Consider the following 18,301-nt stretch of genomic DNA (forward strand, 5'->3'; position numbering starts at 1 on the left):
AGAGGGGCTGCTCCTTTCATTCTAGCGGGGCAAGGGGTTGTGGCTTCAGACCCAGCACACTCAAGGAGAGAACTTAATTCAGGCTTCAGACAAGACGGGTCCAACAGCCACCGGGAAATTCTGTCACTGTGCCCAGAGATGCCTAAAAAAGAAAAACTAATCCCCGCTAAAGGGCAAGGTTGTGTCCAAACAGAAAATAACCACTTAAAGTTAAATACAACTTTACAAATGTCCCTTGGGGGAAAAGAAACCAGAGGAAAAGTGCACGCAAGTTAACAGGAATCCAATATTTGTGTGTAGGACACAACAGGCCAAGACTGATATTGCAAAAAAGGAATCTAAAAGGATTCTTCAATCTATATTTGCAGGGGACACCAAACTGGCTCCCAGCTGCCTTTCTATACACACACTGAACTTCCAGAGATGAGATGATTAATCTTGGGAATCCTAGAGTTGGAAGAGACCTCTAGGGTCATCTAGTCCAACTTCCTGCACAATGCAGGAAACTCACAAACACTTCCCCCTGAATTCACAGGATCTTCATCACTGTCAGATGGCCATCTAGCCTCTCTTTAAAAACCTCCAAGGAAAGAGAGCCCACCACCTCCCAAGGAGGAAGCCTGTTGCACTGAGGAATCGCTCTAACGGTCAGGAAGTTGTTCCTAATGTTGAGCTGGAATCTCTTTTGATTTAATTTCAACCCTTTGGTTCTGGTCCGACCTTCTGGGGCCACGAAAACAATTCCACATCATCTCAGGGGTGGCCAACGATAGCTCGCCAGGTGTTTTTTTGCCTACAGCTCCCATCAGCCCCAGCCATTGGCCATGCTGACTGGGGCTGATGGGAGTTGTAGGCAAAAAACATCTGGAGAGCTACCGTTGACCACCCCTGCAAGTCTATATGACAGCCCTTCAAGGACTTGAAGATGGTGATCCTATCACCTCTCAGCTGCCTCCTCTCTAAACATGCCCAGCTCCTAAACATGCCCAACATGCTGTGAGAGCCCTCTCTAGCCTCACCCACCTCACAGGGTGTTTGTTGTGGGGGAGGAAGGTAAAGGAGATTGTGAGCCACTCTGAGACTCTTCAGAGTGGAGGGCGGGATATAAATCCAATATCTTCTTCTTCTTCTTCCAGCCTTTCCTCATAGGACTTGGTCTCCAGACCCCTCACCATCTTTGTCGCCCTCCTCTGCACCCGTTCCAGCTTGTCTAGATCCTTCTTAAAATGTGGGTGCCCAAAACTGTACACAATACTCCAGGAGAAGTCTGTCCAGAGCAGAGTAAAGCTATACCATCACTTCATGTGATCTGGACACTATACTTCTGTTGATACAACCCATAATTGCATTTGCCTTTTTAGGCACTGCATCACACTGTTGACTCATGTTCAGCATATGGCCCATTAAGACCCCTAGATCCTAAGAATGCGTGTTCCTATGAAAAATAATAATCAGTCGTAATTATATGGAGGGGGACACCCAGTGACTTGGGTTGCTACCTCTGGGTTGAGAAATTCCTGGAGATTTGGGGGGAAGAGTCTGGTAGGGCGGAGTTTCAGAAGGGGAAGGACCTCTGAGGGGCATAAAGCCACAGCCTCCACACCCCCCCCCCCCAAGACAGCCACTTCCTCCAGGGAAACCACTCTGTCATCTGGAGACTTCTTGTAATTCCAGGAGATCTCCACCCACCACCTGGAGGTTGGTGGGCAACCCCACCACTGGCAAGTTAAAGTTTAGCAACATTTATTTCAGCGGATTCTTCCAGACGATTTTGAGCATGCACCTGTCAGTAGACACAGCAGAAGCAGAGGAAGTGATCCAAAGAGAGACCAGCACATATCAAGATCCAGCTGAAACAGCCTGACTTCCTATTATACCTTTTGCCTTTTCAAGACCAGGAGTGGCCCAACTTGCTTAACCAAAGAGCCACACAGAAGAAGAAGATGATATTGGATTTATATCCCGCCTTCCACTCCAAAGAGCCTCAGAGTGGCTCACAATCTCCTTTATCTCCCTCCCCCACAACAGACACCCTGTGAGGTGGGTGGGGCTGAGAGAAGAAGATATTGGATTTATATCCTGCCCTCCACTCCGAAGAGTCTCAGAGCGGCTCACAATCTCCTTCACCTTCCTCCCCAACAACAGACACCCTGTGAGGGTAGATGAAGATATTGGATTTATATCCCGCCCTCCACTCTGAAGAGTCTCAGAGCGGCTCACAATCTCCTTTCCCTTCCTCCCCTACAACAGACACCCTGTGAGGTAGATGAAGATATTGGATTTATATCCCACCCTCCACTCTGAAGAGTCTCAGAGCGGCTCACAATCTCCTTTCCCTTCCTCCCCTACAACAGACACCCTGTGAGGTAGATGAAGATATTGGATTTATATCCCACCCTCCACTCTGAAGAGTCTCAGAGCGGCTCACAATCTCCTTTCCCTTCCTCCCCTACAACAGACACCCTGTGAGGTAGATGAAGATATTGGATTTATATCCTACCCTCCACTCTGAAGAGTCTCAGAGCGGCTCACAATCTCCTTTCCCCTTCCTCCCCCCGCAACAGACACCCTGTGAGGTAGATGAAGATATTGGAGCTTTATATCCCGCCTCCACTCCAAAGAGTCTCAGAGCGGCTCACAATCTCCTTCACCTTCCTCCCCAACAACAGACACCCTGTGAGGGTGGGGTGGGGCTGATGAGGGCTCTCTCAGCAGCTGCCCTTTCAAGGACAACCTCTGCCAGAGCCATGGCTGACCCGAGGCCATTCCAGCAGGTGCAAGTGGAAGAGAATAAATGTCAGATGTCTGAGAGCTGCAAGACATGAAGGTCAGAGGAAGGAAGGAAGGAAGGAAGGAAGGAAGGAAGGAAGGAAGGAAGGAAGGAAGGAAGGAAGGAAGGAAGGAAGGAAGGAAGGGAAGGAAGGAAGGAAGGAAGGAAGATAAATGGGGGGAGAGGTAGAGATGGAAAGAGAGCAACTCTAAATGCACTCTCCAGACCATTGGCTGGCTTGGCGAAGTAATTTAGAGAGAAGCCAGCTGATGGTGCAGTGAGGGCTTTGAGAGACACACAATATGCCGTTCTGCTAACACCCCCCCCCCACTCTAGCCACTCCCTCACCCCGAAAAGCAAAGACAGGAAGAGAAAAGGCCTTGGTGGAGTCATCTGGGGTCACTCTGGCAACGCTTTGCAGGCAACACCCTCTTCGGCCGGCCGTGGGGGAAACAGCGAAGCAACCCGGCCAAGGAAATGAGGAGGGGGGCGGACCAGACACCCCCTCCTGCAAACAGCTGCGGCTTTGGTTCTGCCCAGCCCACCGACACAAACACGGCCCCTTTTCAGCACCCTGCGCAGCCGGGGAGGGAGTCTTGCTGCTACTACCCCAGGCTTGAAAGCATTTGTGTGGAGGCCTCCCCCAGCCACAGGGTTGGAAGAAAACAATAGGCCAGCAGAAAGGAGAGGGCAAGGCAAGAGGAAACCGGCATCGCTTCCTCTTCCTCCCGCCCCCTGCCAAAAGAGAGCCCCGTGCAGGCTCTCCGCCTGCTAGACAGGCAAGCAGGGGCCTGCCCCACTAATGAGAGGGCAAGACATTTGCGGGGAGGGGGAAGCAGAAGGCATGTAGGAGCGGCACTCAGCCATGCCCCGGCCTGCCACAGTCGGCCCTGGCCGAGTCTGTTTATTTACTCATCTCTCCGTCTCCTCTTCCGAGAGTCAGCTGGCATCCAGCATTTCCTCTGCCCAGCCAGTTTGGTGTAGTGGTGAAGTGCACGGAATCTCACTGCTACAGCACCAACCCTAAATCAGACTTTTCCCTGCAGCCGCTGTGGCCGGACCTGCCTGTCCCACATTGGTCTTGTCAGCCACCAGCGAGCCTGCAGCAGACGTGGACTATTGCACCCTTCTTAAATCTTCGTTCGCGAAGCCAAGCCGAGAGAGAGAGAAGTGCACGGACTCTTATGTGGGAGAACCGGGTTTGATTCCCCGCTCCGCCACTTGCAGCCGCTGGAATGGCCTTGGGTCAGCCATAGCCCTCGTAGGAGTTGTCCTTGAAAGGGCAGCTTCTGGGAGAGCTCTCTCAGCCCCACCTACCTCACAGGGTGTCTGATGTGGGGGGAGAAGATATAGGAGATTCTAAGCTGTTCTGAGTCTCTGATTCAGGGAGAAGGGAGGAGTACAAATCTGCAATTCTTCTTCTAGCCCCACTGGTGGACCTCCTGATGGCTCCTGGTTTTTTGGACCACTGTGTGAGGCAGAATGTTGGACAGGATGGGCCATTGGCCTGATCCAACATGGCTTCTCTTATGTTCTAAGAGCCAGTTGGGTGTAGTGGTTAAGCATGCGGACTCTTATCTGGGAGAACGGGGTTTGATTCCCCACTCCTCCACTTGCAGCAGCTGGAATGGCCTTGGGTCAGCCATAGCCCTGGCAGAGGTTGTCCTTGAAAGGGCAGCTATTGTGAGAGCCCCTTCACCCCACCCACCTCACAGGGTGCCTGCTGTGGGGGGGAGAAGATATAGGAGAATGTAAGCCACTCTGAGTCTCTGATTCAGAGAGAAGGACGGGGAATAAATCTGCAATTCTTCTCTTCACAACAACCCCTGAGAGGTGGGCTAGCTGAGGGTCTCTTTCACTGGGGCTCCTGAAAGAAGATAGAAGATATTGGATTTATATCCCGCCCTCCACTCTGAAGAGTCTCAGAGCGGCTCACAATCTCCTTGTGAGGTGGGTGGGGCTGGAGAGGGCTCTCACAGCAGCTGCCCTTTCAAGGACAACCTCTGCCAGAGCTAAGGCTGACCCAAGGCCATGCTAGCAGGTGCAAGTGGAGGAGTGGGGAATCAAACCCGGTTCTCCCAGATAAGAGTCCGCACACTTAACCACTACACCAAACTGGCTTTCCTGAAAGCAGACGGACTTCTTGGTTTTCACACACCTCAAGGATAAAGTGTTGTCCTTAAGTTTTTCAATCCAAGTTTTTTCCAAAATATGTTTTACTCTGATGTTTTTGTTCATCTTGCACTTTCTCTTTAAGGTGTGTGAAACCTTTGGAAGAAAACCCTGTTTGCCTTCAGAAGCCAAAGTGAGTTACACCTGACCAGGACTTTTACACACAACACAGCACACTTGGGTAGATCTGGGGGGAGGGGGGGGGAAACCTGCTTAAAGAAAGAGCCACATAGGATAAACTTCAGATGTTTAGAGAGCTGCAATACATGAAGTGTCACCTATTTTAGAGCCACAAGATGGAAGAAAGGGAGGGAGGGAGGGAAGCAAATAGATAGGAGGGAGAGAGAGGTGGAAAGACATTAACTTTAAATACATTCTCAAAGCTGCTGGCTGGCTTGGCTTGGATAAGCGATTTAATGAGATAAGTGATTTAATTCTTCACCCAAAGGGTGATTAACACATGGAATTCACTGCCACAGGAGATGGTGGCGGCTACAAGCATAGTCAACTTCAAGAAGAGACTGGATAAACATCTGGAACAGAGGTCCATCAGTGGCTATTAGCCACACTGTATTGTTAGAACTCTCTGTCTGGGGCAGTGATGTTCTGTATTCTTGGTGCTTGGAAGGGCTTCTAGTGTCCTGGCCCATCTGGTGGACCTCCTGATAGGGCCTGGGTTTTTTGGCCACTGTGTGACACAGGGTGCTGGACTGGATGGGTCATTGGCCTGATCCAACATGGCTACTCTTATGTTCTTATGTCTGGGGCAGTGATGCTCTGTATTCTTGGTGCTTGGGGGGCACAGTGGGAGGGCTTCTAGTGTCCTGGCCCCACTGATGGACCTCCTGAGGGCACCTGGGTTTTTTGGCCACTGTGTGACACAGAGTGTTGGACTAGAGGGGCTACTGGCCTGATCCAACATGGCTTCTCTTATGTTCTTATGTCTGGGGCAGTGATGCTCTGTATTCTTGGTGCTTGGGGGAGGCACAGTGGGAGGGCTTCTGGTGTCCTGGCCCCACTGGTGGACCTCCTGATGGCATCTGTTTTTTTTGGCCACTGTGTGACACAGTGTTGGACTGGATGGGCCACTGGACTGATCCAACATGGCTTCTCTTATGTTCTCATGTGACACAGAGTGTTGGACTGGAGGAGCCATTGGCCTGATCCAACATGGCTTCTCTTATGTTCTTATGTGACACAGAGTGTTGGACTGGATGGGCCATTGGCTGATCCAACATGGCTTCTCTTATGTTCTTATGTGACACAGAGTGTTGGACTGGATGGGCCATTGGCTGATCCAACATGGCTTCTCTTATGTTCTTATGTGACACAGAGTGTTGGACTGGATGGGCCATTGGCTGATCCAACATGGCTTCTCTTATGTTCTTATGTGACACAGAGTGTTGGACTGGATGGGCCATTGGCTGATCCAACACGGCTTCTCTTATGTTCTTATGTGACACAGAGTGTTGGACTGTATGGGCCATTGGCCTGATCCAACAGGGCTTCTCTTATGTTCTTATGTGACACAGAGTGTTGGACTGGATGGGCCACTGGACTGATCCAACATGGCTTGTTACGTTCTTAGGATACAAATGCCCTCTTCAAGTTAGCCGACTGGGCGGTGGGGCCTTCGAGAGCCACGCAGTATGTGCGAAAGAGCCACACATGGCTCCCCAGCCACAGTTTGGCCACCCCTGGTCTAGATCAAGTGTGATCACACACAATCGGTGTTCTTCTGCCAACAGAGGCTACCTGTGCAGGCGAGTCACTCAATTAGAACCAGGCTTTTGGGAAAGAATAACCTTCCTCAGTAAAAATCTCCCGCTTTCCTGACCAATGAAGCCTGCCAGGGCCGGAGCTGGGCTTTCTGGAGCCCCAGGCGAATCACCCACTAGCGCCCCCCCCCACCCCCTCCCATTATTTAAAAATATAGGGAAATTGAAGAGCGCCAAACTTAAAACTTTTCACTTTTTTAATTTACTGGCTTTTAATTTTTCAAAAAAAAAAGTGATGTTATAAAAAAAAAATTGCGAGAAGAAGTGCTTGGCGGCCACGTTAGGAAGGAGGGTGACAGGTTAGGATGAGGTGGGAGGCCAAGTCACACATCGGTGGGGGGGAGAGGGGGGTGGCTTGGCTTTGTTGAGGGCAGCTGGGGGATGGGAAAGGACAAGAGTCAGGCGTCAGGGAGGGGGCACCCAGTTGTGACCCCTAGGCCAGGTGGCGCCCTAGACGATTGCCTACTTCGCCTACTCCCGCACACCGGACTTGCCTGGCACCGGCTCAGAGTTTAGCTTTGCTAAACTGTTGTCAGCCTGGATTGATGGTTGCCAACTCTGGGTTGGGAAATTCCTGGAGACTGGGAGGTGGAATCTGGGGAGGAAGGATTTAAGCTGCTGAGAGACCTCAGCTAAATATAAAACCAGTCTCCAACGCCGCAACTTTCTGCAGGGGAACTGATATCTAATCTGGCGATAAGTTGTAATTCTGGAAGATCACCAGGACCCACCTGGAGGTTCACATCAAACCCAGGAGGCGTGTCAGGCTAAAGCACAAGAGAATTCACCACTGGAAATTGACCAGAGTCTTGGAAATCGACCACAGTCTTGGAAATTGACCACAGTCTTCAATGTGGACTTCTGCAACTGAAAATGTGGTTTTAAATCGCATTATGGCTTTGGGAAATGTAGTATTGTATACATAAATGTGCATAAAGTGTGAATATATTTATAACACGTTAAAATCAGCAAGTCAAACAGTGTTATCTTTTGTGGTTGCCCCACCGGGAGGTTGGCAACCCAACTTTTTTAAAAAAATATATGTTTATTTTAAAAATTCCAAGTTATACAGTACTTTGTGGGATGAAGTAGTGTCAAGTAGATTAATTCCATATATAACAAAATTCTACTATGCATAAAGTACTATGGTATATATAACATTGTAGAACAGCTTATTTAGCATTTAAGATAACGTCCAGTTCACCAATCAATCAATCAATAGATAGATAAAATAAATAAATATCTTATTAAGGATAAATTAACTGATAATTAGGCTAGAATTTTTGACTCTTAAGCTAAGAATAAGGCCTTGCTCCATCCCAAGCCAAACAAAAAGGAATATTTAAATAAAAAGAGAAAGATGGCATAGCATAAGTTAGAAAGAATTATAGTGAGAGAAACTGAGGGTAAGTTGTGTTAATAGATAAGATGTTTTTAGATCCAGTATATTCCAGAAACGGAAGCCATTTTTCTTCAAAAGATGTGACCTTGGGGTAGATTTCGGACAAGGAAAGTTGTTCCGTGATTTTCACCATGATTAAAATATCCCAGATTTTTGTAAACCAGTGTTCAAGTGATGGTTAAAGGTGTTGGATTTCCATAGAGATGCTACAGCCGTTTTAGCAGCTGTAAGAAGACTTTCAATCCAATCAACCCAACTGAAGGAAACTCCAAATGATCAGATATGCGCCAAATTTCACTTCCCCCACAGCCCCCCCTCTAGACCCCAGACTCCTTCACGTCATGCTTTGCAGACGTGGAACTAGTTTCATTTTCTTTGCCACTGTCTTGAAGCTGAATCGGTGGAGCAGGGATAGATCCCATCCCCAGACCTGTCAAGAAATCTTGCAACTGCATGGGCTTTGTTGCCAATGTTGTGGGGTGGGGGTACATGTGCTGGAAATAGGTTCTTCTTGAACTCCAGCTCTGGGGCTTGGACTAATCTCTGCTCTAGCCGGATCAGACACAGCGGCTTTGCTCAAGGGGCTGAGAACGACACCCTGAGGGACCTTTTATCTTCACGGCAGAGCAGTAACAGAAGCTGACGCAAGAGAAAGCACCGATCCCAGCAACCGTGGATGGAACACTACAGGGTAACAGAAACAGCCACTGGAGGAGCAGGGCTGCAAGCACTCGAGTACCTTTTTGACCCAAGAAGCTGCAGTATAAAGAACCAGACCACCAGTCCATTAGGATCACTACTGTCTATTCAGAATGGCAGCAGCTCTCCAGGATCTCAGGCAGAGAGAGGTCTTTCACATCACCCTTCTGCCTTTTCAGGGGTGTCAAACATGAGGCCTGAGGGCTGGATCAGGCCCGCAGAGGGCTCTTATCAGGCCCAAGAGCAACTTAGAATCATAGAGTTGGAAGGGACCTCCAGGGTCATCTAGTCCAAACCCCTGCACAATGCAAGAAACTCAAAAATACCTCCCCCTAAATTCACAGGATCTTCATTGCTGTCAGATGGCCATCGAGCCTCTGTTGAAAAACCTCCAAGGAAGGAGAGCCCACCACCTCCCAAGGAGGAAGCCTGTTCCACTGAGGAACCGCTCTAAACTCACAAACACCTCCCCATAAATTCACAGGATCTTCATTGTTGTCAGATGGCCATCTAGCCTCTGTTGGGAAACCTCCAAGGAAGGAGAGCCCACCACCTCCCGAGGAGGAAGCCTGTTCCACTGAGGAACCGCTCTAAACTCACAATCCCTCCCTCTAAATTCACAGGATCTTCATCGCTGTCAGATGGCCCTCTAGCCTCTGTTGGGAAACCTCCAAGGAAGGAGAGCCCACCACCTCCCCAGGAGGAAGCCTGTTACACTGAGGAACCACTCTAAACTCAGTAACACCTCCCCCTAAATTCACAGGATCCTCATTGCTGTCAGATGGCCATCTAGCCTCTGTTGAAAAACCTCCAAGGAAGGAGAGCCCACCACCTCCCGAGAAAGCCTGTTCCACCTAGGAACCGCTCTAACAGTCAGGAAGTTCTTCCTAATGTTGAGCTGGAAACTCTTCGGATTTAATTTCAACCCATTGGTTCTAGTCCTACCTTCTGGGGCCACAGAAAACAATTCCACACCATCCTCTAGATGACAGTCCTTCAAGTCCTTGAAGATGGTGATCCTATCACCTCTCAGCCTCCTCCTCCCCAGGCTAAACATCCCCAGCTCCTTCAACTTTTCTTATTGTCATCCGCTTCCTTCTCCCTCTCTCTTGCTTCCTTCTGCATCACAGCTTGCTTTGCCAGGCTTGCTCAATTGCGCAGGAACTACAGAGCAAAGCCTCTGGTTTTCTCCATTGACTAGCACATGAAGCAACTCATGTACAAAACCTCACAGTGCCCAGCCACTTCACGTTTTTCCCTGGGTCTTAGGCTCTAAGCATGGACCATGAGATTTCTGTAATGAATGTCAGTTAATCAAAAGCAGGTTTGCAACTTACAAATACACACCCGAACAACACCTGAACAGCTTACGCAAGATTGCTACAGCACAGACACTGTCTCAAGATTTTGATGCAACAATTCAGAGCAAGAGGGGTCGGTTACCAGAAACTTTTATATAAACAAAACATTGCAAGAGTACTAATCTTTTAAGCATATATCAAGTTTTTTAAAAAAATCTTTAATTGCGTTTGGGTGTGTCCGTTATAAAGTTTATATCTCGCTACCAGGCATTACATTTTAGGACAGGTCTCATTTATGTCAGAGCCGGCCCTCATAACAAATGAGTTTGACACCTCAGATTTAGATGGAGATGCTGGGGACTGAACCTAAGACCTTCTGTATGGAAAGCAGATCTCTGCCTCGGAGCTACAGCCCCTCCCCGTTTCTTGTCAGCCCTGCCAGACAACTAACAGTACAATCCTATGCAGAGAGTTACCGGCGAGGAGCAGGCTGCAACAGAAAAGCCAGATTTGAGTCTAGCGAGGCCTTAAAGACCAACAGCATTTCCACGATGTTCCGCTTTCGACAGCCAAAGTACCCTTTTCGCCATCTGACGAAGGGAATCTTGGCTCTCAAAAGCTGAGGCCCTGGAAATTTTGTTGGCCTCGAAGGTGCTGTTGAGTCGCTGAAATCAGTGGGCTTCGATTGGAGCACCTCTGCGTAGAATTACACAGCTCATGAAAAAATGTATAGGTTCTCTAATGCTAATGGGCAGGTCAAAGAGACCTTCTGCCTTGAGATCTTTCAGCTTCAACCCATTAAAATGCCACCCCAAGGAAACAGAGACCGCCCAGAAGAAAAACACAGCTTGTCCAGGCTGTCTACAGAGTGTATCCCACCGGGTGCCAAAGACACAGCTCCAGTGTTTTGGGCTGTATTCAGAGGAGAGCTTTTGAACTGGGTACAAGCAGAAGGTTTGAACTGCTCAGTTGCTGTCTTCTCCCTAAAAAGGGAACAATATGCGGCCTAAAAAACATGATTAACATGTGATTAACATGTGGAATTCACTGCCACAGAAGGTGGTGACGGCCACAAGTATAGCCACCTTCAAGAGGGGTTTAGATAAAAATATGGAGCACAGGTCCATCAGTGGCTATTAGCCACAGTGTATGTGTGTATATAAAAAATTTTTTGCCACTGTGTGACACAGAGTGTTGGACTTGATGGGCCGTTGGCCTGATCCAACATGGCTTCTCTTATGTTCTTAAAAGTTGCAGGAATAGTGAAAGGACAGGATTAGACATCCAGACCAGTGCTCCCTCTAAACTGAGCGAGTGTGAGCTAGCTCAGTTTCTTAGCCCTTGGCTCACCCATTTTTGTCTTAGCTCCGGAAAAATGGCCCCACAGCAAACTAATTTATACAGGAGTTAAAGCTGCAGTACTGCAGTCCTAAGCTCTGCTCCAGACCTGAGTTCGATCCCCGGCGGAAGCTGGGTTTTCAGGTAGCCGGCTCGAGGTTGGTTCAGCCTTCCATCCTTCTGAGGTCGGTCAAATGAGTACCCAGCTTGCTGGGGCGAAAGCGTAGATGACTGGGGAAGGCAATGGCAAACCACCCCGTAAAAAGCAACGTCACCCCAGAGTTGGAAATGACTGGTGCTTGCACAGGGGACCTTTCCTTTTCCTCACAACTTTAAGGCCAGTAGCTCAAGAAGTAGAATTTTTGTTCATGAGACTCCACAGCTTAGAGGGAGCATTACATTTTTGCACAGCCGAGTCCGACTCTTTGCGACCCCCTGGACCAAGTCACGCCAGGCCCTCCTGTCTTCCACCATCCTCCGAAGTCTGCTCAAATTCGTGTTAGTTACACCAGTAATGCTGCCCAGCCATCTCATCTTTTGCCGTCCCCTTCCATTACTCCAGACTAATAAAGAGCCGGACAGAGAATATCTAGCTACCTGAAAATGAGTTCTTTTCGGGGACCCTAGGGTAACGAAGGAACTTCCTATGAGAAACTTCGAGAAATAAGGCTGAACTGTGAGACGCCACGAGGCCGGAGACAGGTAAACATTGGGCCAGTTTTCAGAAAAGGGAGTGGAGGGAGAACTATGGTTAGGTTACTCTGCTACCAGGGAAAATGCTCGAGCGCATATAAAGCCGTTGGGTCTGTAAGCATTTGGAAATCAATGAGTGGGTTAGCAAAACGAGCATGGGCTTGCTGTGAAGAAATCTGGTGAGAGCAGCCCTATCATTATGGTTTTTGGATAGGAATCAAGGGAACAGAGTAGATGCGCTGGAACACAAGGCATTTGACAAAGCCCCCCAGGAGAATACGGTGGCCACACTGGTTAAATGTGAGCTGGACGATAGCAGCGTTGGGCAGATTCACAGCAAGCTGGAGAGCCACACAGACAGACCAAAGACCTCTTTGTCCATCCTGCATTTTGCCAGTCTGGAGGTCTCGACCTGGCTACGTTTATGACAACCCCAAGGTCACTCAGCAAACTTGCATGGCAGAAGTGGGGATTCAAACCCGGGTCTTGACCTCCAGAGCACTGAAGTCCGCCCAGCGCTCTTCAGTGTTTTCCTCAATGCTTGGATGAACAGTCAGAAGGAATCTTCATCAGAATTTAGGGGGAGGGAGTTTTGTGAGCTTCCTGCATTGTGCAGGGGGTTGGACTAGATGACCCTGGAGGTCCCTTCCAACTCTTCTAAGATTCTAACAGGCTTCCTCCTCGGGAGGTGGTGGTGGGCTCTCCTTCCTTGGAGGTTTTTAAACAGAGGCTAGACGGCCATCTGACAGCGATGAGGATCCTGTGAATTTAGGGGAAGGTGCTTGTGAGTTTCCTGCACTGTGCAGGGGGTTGGACTAGATGACCCTGGAGGCCCCTTCCAACTCTTCTATGATTCTAACAGGCTTCCTCCTCGGGAGGTGGTGAGCTCTCCTTCCTTGGAGGTTTTTCAACAGAGGCTAGATGGCCATCTGACAGCAATGAAGATCCTGTGAATTTAGGGGGAGGTGTTTGTGAGTTTAGAGTGGTTCCTCAGTGGAACAGGCTTCCTCCTCGAGAGGTGGTGGGCTCTCCTTCCTTGGAGGTTTTTAAACAGAGGCTAGATGGCCATCTGACAGCGATGAGGATCCTGTGAATTTAGGGGGAGGTGTTTGTGAGTTTCCTGTACCATGCAGGGGGTTGGACTAGATGACCCTGGAGGTCCCTTCCAACTCTGTGATTCCTGATTCTATTCTATGATTTGCAGGTGACCCTAAACTGAAAGCACAAACTTGGATCCTGGAAGACAGAAATAAAATTCAAAACATCCTTGGAAAACTGAGCTGCATCCCCCAGAATGACATTCAACAGAGGCAAACACAAAGCATTGCATTTTTGCAAAAATAATCCAAATGCGCAAGTAGAAGAGAGCAGTTTCAGCAGCAGCGAAAAGGCAATGGGAATTGCATCCCTGCGTTTTTGCATTTATTTCTTTCCCACTTCTCCCTGCAGCTGCAACCTAAAAGGCTTTCTCAAACATTGATTGGGCCTTTCTAGAACACCATTTTCCTCTACTCCGTTTCCTCTCACAACAATCCTGGGACATTGGCCAAACTAAGTTTTTGCTTGCCACGCAGCAAGCTTGCATGGCAGAAGTGGAGATTCGAACCCGGGTCGCCCAATGCCCTAGTCCACCACTCTGTTCCCTGCACCACACTGGCTTGCTATCCACTATGCCACACAGTCACCAAAGGCAAAAATAAAAAGGCTCACGGGGTTTTAGGCAGCATTAATACAGACCGGAGCATCCGGGGGACACGATCCAATTCACAAGAACTCCTAGTTCAAGGGTGTCAAACATATGGCTCAGGGGCTAAATCAGGCCCCCAGAGGATTCCTATCAGGCCCCCCAAGCAACTGGCTGTTGTCTGTGTTATTCTCCCTCTCTTGCTTCCTTCTTCATAACAGCTTGCTTTGCAAGGCTTGCTCAATGTCACAGGAACTACAGAGCAAAACCTCTATTTTCTCAGTTGGCTGAGGCTCTTTCCTTGGGGAGGAAGGGAGGGAGGCACAGTTTTTTCCCCCAGGCTCTCTCATACGCACAGCAGAGCTACTGAGCCAAGCCTCTCTTCCCTCTATTGGCTGAGGCTCCCCCCCACCAGTCCCTTGGGGAAGGAAGGAAAGAGCCAGAGCTTCCTTTGCCCAAGTCCCTGGATCCCACAGGAGAAATACAAAGAAAGCACCTTTAAGACAAACGAATGCTAATGTTTTAAGCATGTTTTAAGTTTTTAAAAATATATATATTTGTGTTTGTCTGTAGTTTATACCTCTGCTACCTAATCTTAAACAGGTACATACATGGTCCAGCCCAACAAGGTCTCATTTATGTCAGATCCGGCCCTCATAACAAATAAGTTTGACACCCCTGGGCTAGTTAGTCTGATTTCTATTGGAGTGTCCGGTTCTGCGTGTCGCACTTTTAAGAAAACTGGTGGAGAAATCGGATTTTGATACAGGAGCATCTCAGAGATCAACAAGAGGTTCAGGGTAATGAGCTCTCAAGAGTCCACGCTCCCCACTAGGATAAAAGGACTCCGATTTCTCCATTTCAACTTGTATCCGATGAAGAGAGCACAGACCTTCAAAAACGCATGCGCAGAAACTCTTGTTGGTCTTCAAGGAGCTTCTATACTCTAACCTGGCTCTTCTACAGCACCCAACATGGCTACTCTATGAAACTATCTCTGTGAAGAAACCGGAACGGATTCAGAGGAGAGCAACAAAGAGAACGGGGCATCCAGAAGACTCTGAAAACAACCTATAACATCCAAATCACAAGATGTCCTGGCCTTGCTGTATGCTGCGTTGGTCAGGCCACACCTGGACTATTGTGTCCTGAGAAGAACCTCAGAAGAGCCCTGCTGGATCAGACCAAGGAGGGTCCATCTAGTCCAGCCTCCTGTCTCACCCAGTGGACAACCAGTTCCTCTGGAGGGCCAACAACAGGGTAGAGAGGCCGAGGCCTTCCCCTGAGAAGAGCATCAGAAGAGCCCTGCTGGGTCAGACCAGGGAGGGTCCATCTAGTCCAGCCTCCTGTCTCACACAGTGGCCAGCCAGTTCCTCTGGAGGGCCAGCAACAGGCCAGAGAGGCTGAGGACTTCCCCTGAGAATAACATCAGAAGAGCCCTGCTGGATCAGACCAGGGAGTGTCCATCTAGTCCAGCCTCCTGTCTCACACAGTGGCCAGCCAGTTCCTCTGGAGGGCCAGCAACAGGGCAGAGAGGCTGAGGACTTCCCCTGAGAATAACATCAGAAGAGCCCTGCTGGATCAGACCAGGGAGGGTCCATCTAGTCCAGCCTCCTGTCTCACAAAGTGGCCAACCAGTTCCTCTGGAGGGCCAGCAACAGGGCAGAGAGGCTGAGGACTTCCCCTGAGAAGAACATCAGAAGAGCCCTGCTGGGTCAGACCAGGGAGGGTCCATTTAGTCCAGCCTCCTGTCTCACACAGTGGCCAGCCAGTTCCTCTGGAGGGCCAACAACAGGGCAGAGAGGCTGAGGACTTCCCCTGAGAATAACATCAGAAGAGCCCTGCTGGATCAGACCAGGGAGGGTCCATCTAGTCCAGCCTCCTGTCTCACAAAGTGGCCAACCAGTTCCTCTGGAGGGCCAACAAAAGGGCAGAGAGGCTGAGGCCTTCCCCTGAGAAGAACATCAGCAGAGCCCAGCTGGGTCAGTCCAGGGAGGGTCCCTCGAGTCCAGCATCCCGTCCCATACAGTGGCCAACCAACCAGTTCCTCTGGAGGGCCAACAACAGGGCATGGAGGCTGAGGCTTTCCTCTGATGCTTCCTGGCTGTTCTAGGATTGACAAACCGGACACTTCTTGTCTCCCAGCATAAAAACAGCCAAATGTTTACCCAAGAAAGAGGGAGAGCTGATGGAAGGATGGGAACTCACAGGCAGGGCTGAGGGCTTCACCAGAGGATAGACTGATGTAATTTCATATCCAGAGAGTAAAACTGTACAGAGCACTGATACGGGTTGGCCAGGGTGCTGGCGGGGGGGGGGGGGGGGTTGAGCCCCAGAGAATGGATAGGACCTACAACCTCTGACACAACTGGAGAGGAGAGGGGTGTGTGTCAGTGTGTGTGTGAGAGACAGAATAACACAAGGCAAGCTTCCTAGCACCCATACATTGCACCCAGGGGTGGGGTGGGGGGAGACAGCAGGTAAACTCCAAAGTCTACACCCGAACGCTTTCCTGCTTTTACTTTCTTTTGCTAGCTCCCGTTTCAGAACCGTAAGCGATCCCCCTCAACTACTCCGCCGGTACTCGGTAGTAAATAAAACTTTCTTTTACTAGATCCCATTTCAGGATTGTAGGTGGTGCTGTTCAACTATTCTGCGTTGGCACAATAGCAACTGAAACTTTGGCTTGCCAAAAGCACTGAGATTGCGCTCTGTCCTACCCACTCCCACGAGAGGGTTTGTTCTCCCCCCAGCAGGAAAGGGCTTTGCAGGGGACAGGAATAAGTGTGTGTTTGGAGGGGGGGGGGGTAGTAGCAGTTTGACCAGGCCTCCCCCAAACTCTTGCAAGGGTTTGGGGGGGGGGGGGCAGAGAAGGAATATCAAGGGAGGGGGAGTAACAAGAGCCAAATCTGCTTTTGACAAGGGAGAGCCGTAGGCATTTAGTGCTCTCGAATGTTTTTATCATCTCCGATTAGGGGAGTTTTGACTCTCAAGAACTTCTATCCCCAAAAATCTCGCCGGACTCTTAAGGCGCTGATGGCTGACTCGAACCCAGCGCTTCCGCCGCTCCCCTCGGAAACCTGCGCCGCAACCAGACCCGAGGCAGTTCCCCGGAACCGCCGCCCCATTCCCAGCAAACCACCTAGCGTGCGGGGCTGCCAACACCCGGCGGGGGAATTCCTGGAGATTTCATCTGGGGAGTTTGAGGGAAGGAGGGGCCTCGGTGGGGCCCCGTGCCATATCGGCCGCCCACCCAAACGGCGTGACCCCGGGAGATCTCCAGGCCCCGCCTGGAGGTTGGCAACCTCACCAGCACGGCGAGTTCCTTGCAAAAAGCCAAACGACGCGGGCCTGGCCTGCAACGGCGAGAGAGACTCTGGCCTTCAACCCTCTCCAATGGAAGGGAAGGTGGGAGGGGAGCGGCGAGAGAGGGCAGGGGGAACCCCCCCCACCCGCGCCTGCAGACCCCCTCCCCGCTCCGGAACGCCCCCCAGGGCGGCAGCAGCAGAGCGCCAAGGAGATCCAGCCAAGGGGCGCCGCGCAACGCCGGAGAGGTCCGCTCCAAGGCGCAAGGCCGGATCTGGGGGGGTGGGGGCAGAAGGGGGGCGCCCCATGGGGCACGGAGCCCCTTGTCTTCTACGGGCCCAGAAGACAGAACGGCCCAGAAGGGGGCGCCGTTTCTTAATCCCCCCCCCAAAAAAACCCACGTCGAGGAGGAGGAGGAGGAGCCAGGGGGCGCCCCGACTCCCCCCCTTTGTAAGCCGCCCCAGAGAGCCCCCCGGGCGGAGAAGAAAGCCAAGGCGAGCGCGAGAAAGGCGGCGAGGAGGCGGCGCGCCCCCGGGGCTCTGGCTAGGCGGCTCCCTCCGCGGCCAGCAGGAGAAGGGAAGGGAAGGGAAAGGGGGGTCGTGCTGCTGCCGGGGGGCTCACTCACCCAAAGCTCCACGCCCCAGTCCATGCTGGCCGCCGGGCAGGCCGGATCCTCCTGCTCCAGCGCCTGCTGCTGCTTCCTTCGCCGCCGCCCTCTAGCCCGCCCGGGGCACTCCCCGCTCCGCCGCCCTCCTTAAAGGCGCAGGCCGGCCTTCCCCTCCCCTCCCAGGCCCCGCCCGGGGCGCTCCCAGCCGCCGGCCCCTCCCCAGGGCGCCCCCTCGGCGCCGGGCCAGCCGCAGCGCTCAGGCTCGGCCTTGGGCGCGCCCGCCTCCTCCAGGTGGGCCGGGGGATCTCCCGGAACCCCCGGCGGATCGCCAGGCGGCAGAGGGACTTCCCCGGCAGGAAGGGTGGACTCGAGAGCGGCGCATCTGCCCTTCTGGGGCTGGGCCCCCCAGTCTCCTGGAACAGCTGGACAGAGTGGTGTAACCGTGCAGGGGTGGCCAACGGTAGCTCTCCAGATGTTTTTTTTTTGTCTGCAGCTCCCATCAGCCCCAGCCATTGGCCACCCCCATCAGCCCCAGCCATTGAAGTGTGCAG

At 51.2% G+C, this 18,301-nt stretch overlaps 1 protein-coding gene across 1 annotated transcript in view; it reads right to left on the reverse strand.

Annotated features, from left to right (window-relative positions):
- The window catches only part of TRIP10 (thyroid hormone receptor interactor 10), a 221,749-nt gene extending 203,900 nt beyond the window's left edge, over positions 1-17,849 (reverse strand). The window contains exon 1 of the mRNA XM_060252053.1: positions 17,769-17,849. Within this exon, the coding sequence (XP_060108036.1) occupies positions 17,769-17,792 (24 nt within the window). The 5' untranslated portion in view covers positions 17,793-17,849. The remainder of the gene's footprint in view (positions 1-17,768) is intronic.
- Positions 17,850-18,301: the final 452 nt, after the last annotated feature.

Source organism: Heteronotia binoei, chromosome 13 (genome assembly GCF_032191835.1).
Source record: "Heteronotia binoei isolate CCM8104 ecotype False Entrance Well chromosome 13, APGP_CSIRO_Hbin_v1, whole genome shotgun sequence".
Classification (NCBI taxonomy): Eukaryota; Metazoa; Chordata; class Lepidosauria; order Squamata; family Gekkonidae; genus Heteronotia; species Heteronotia binoei.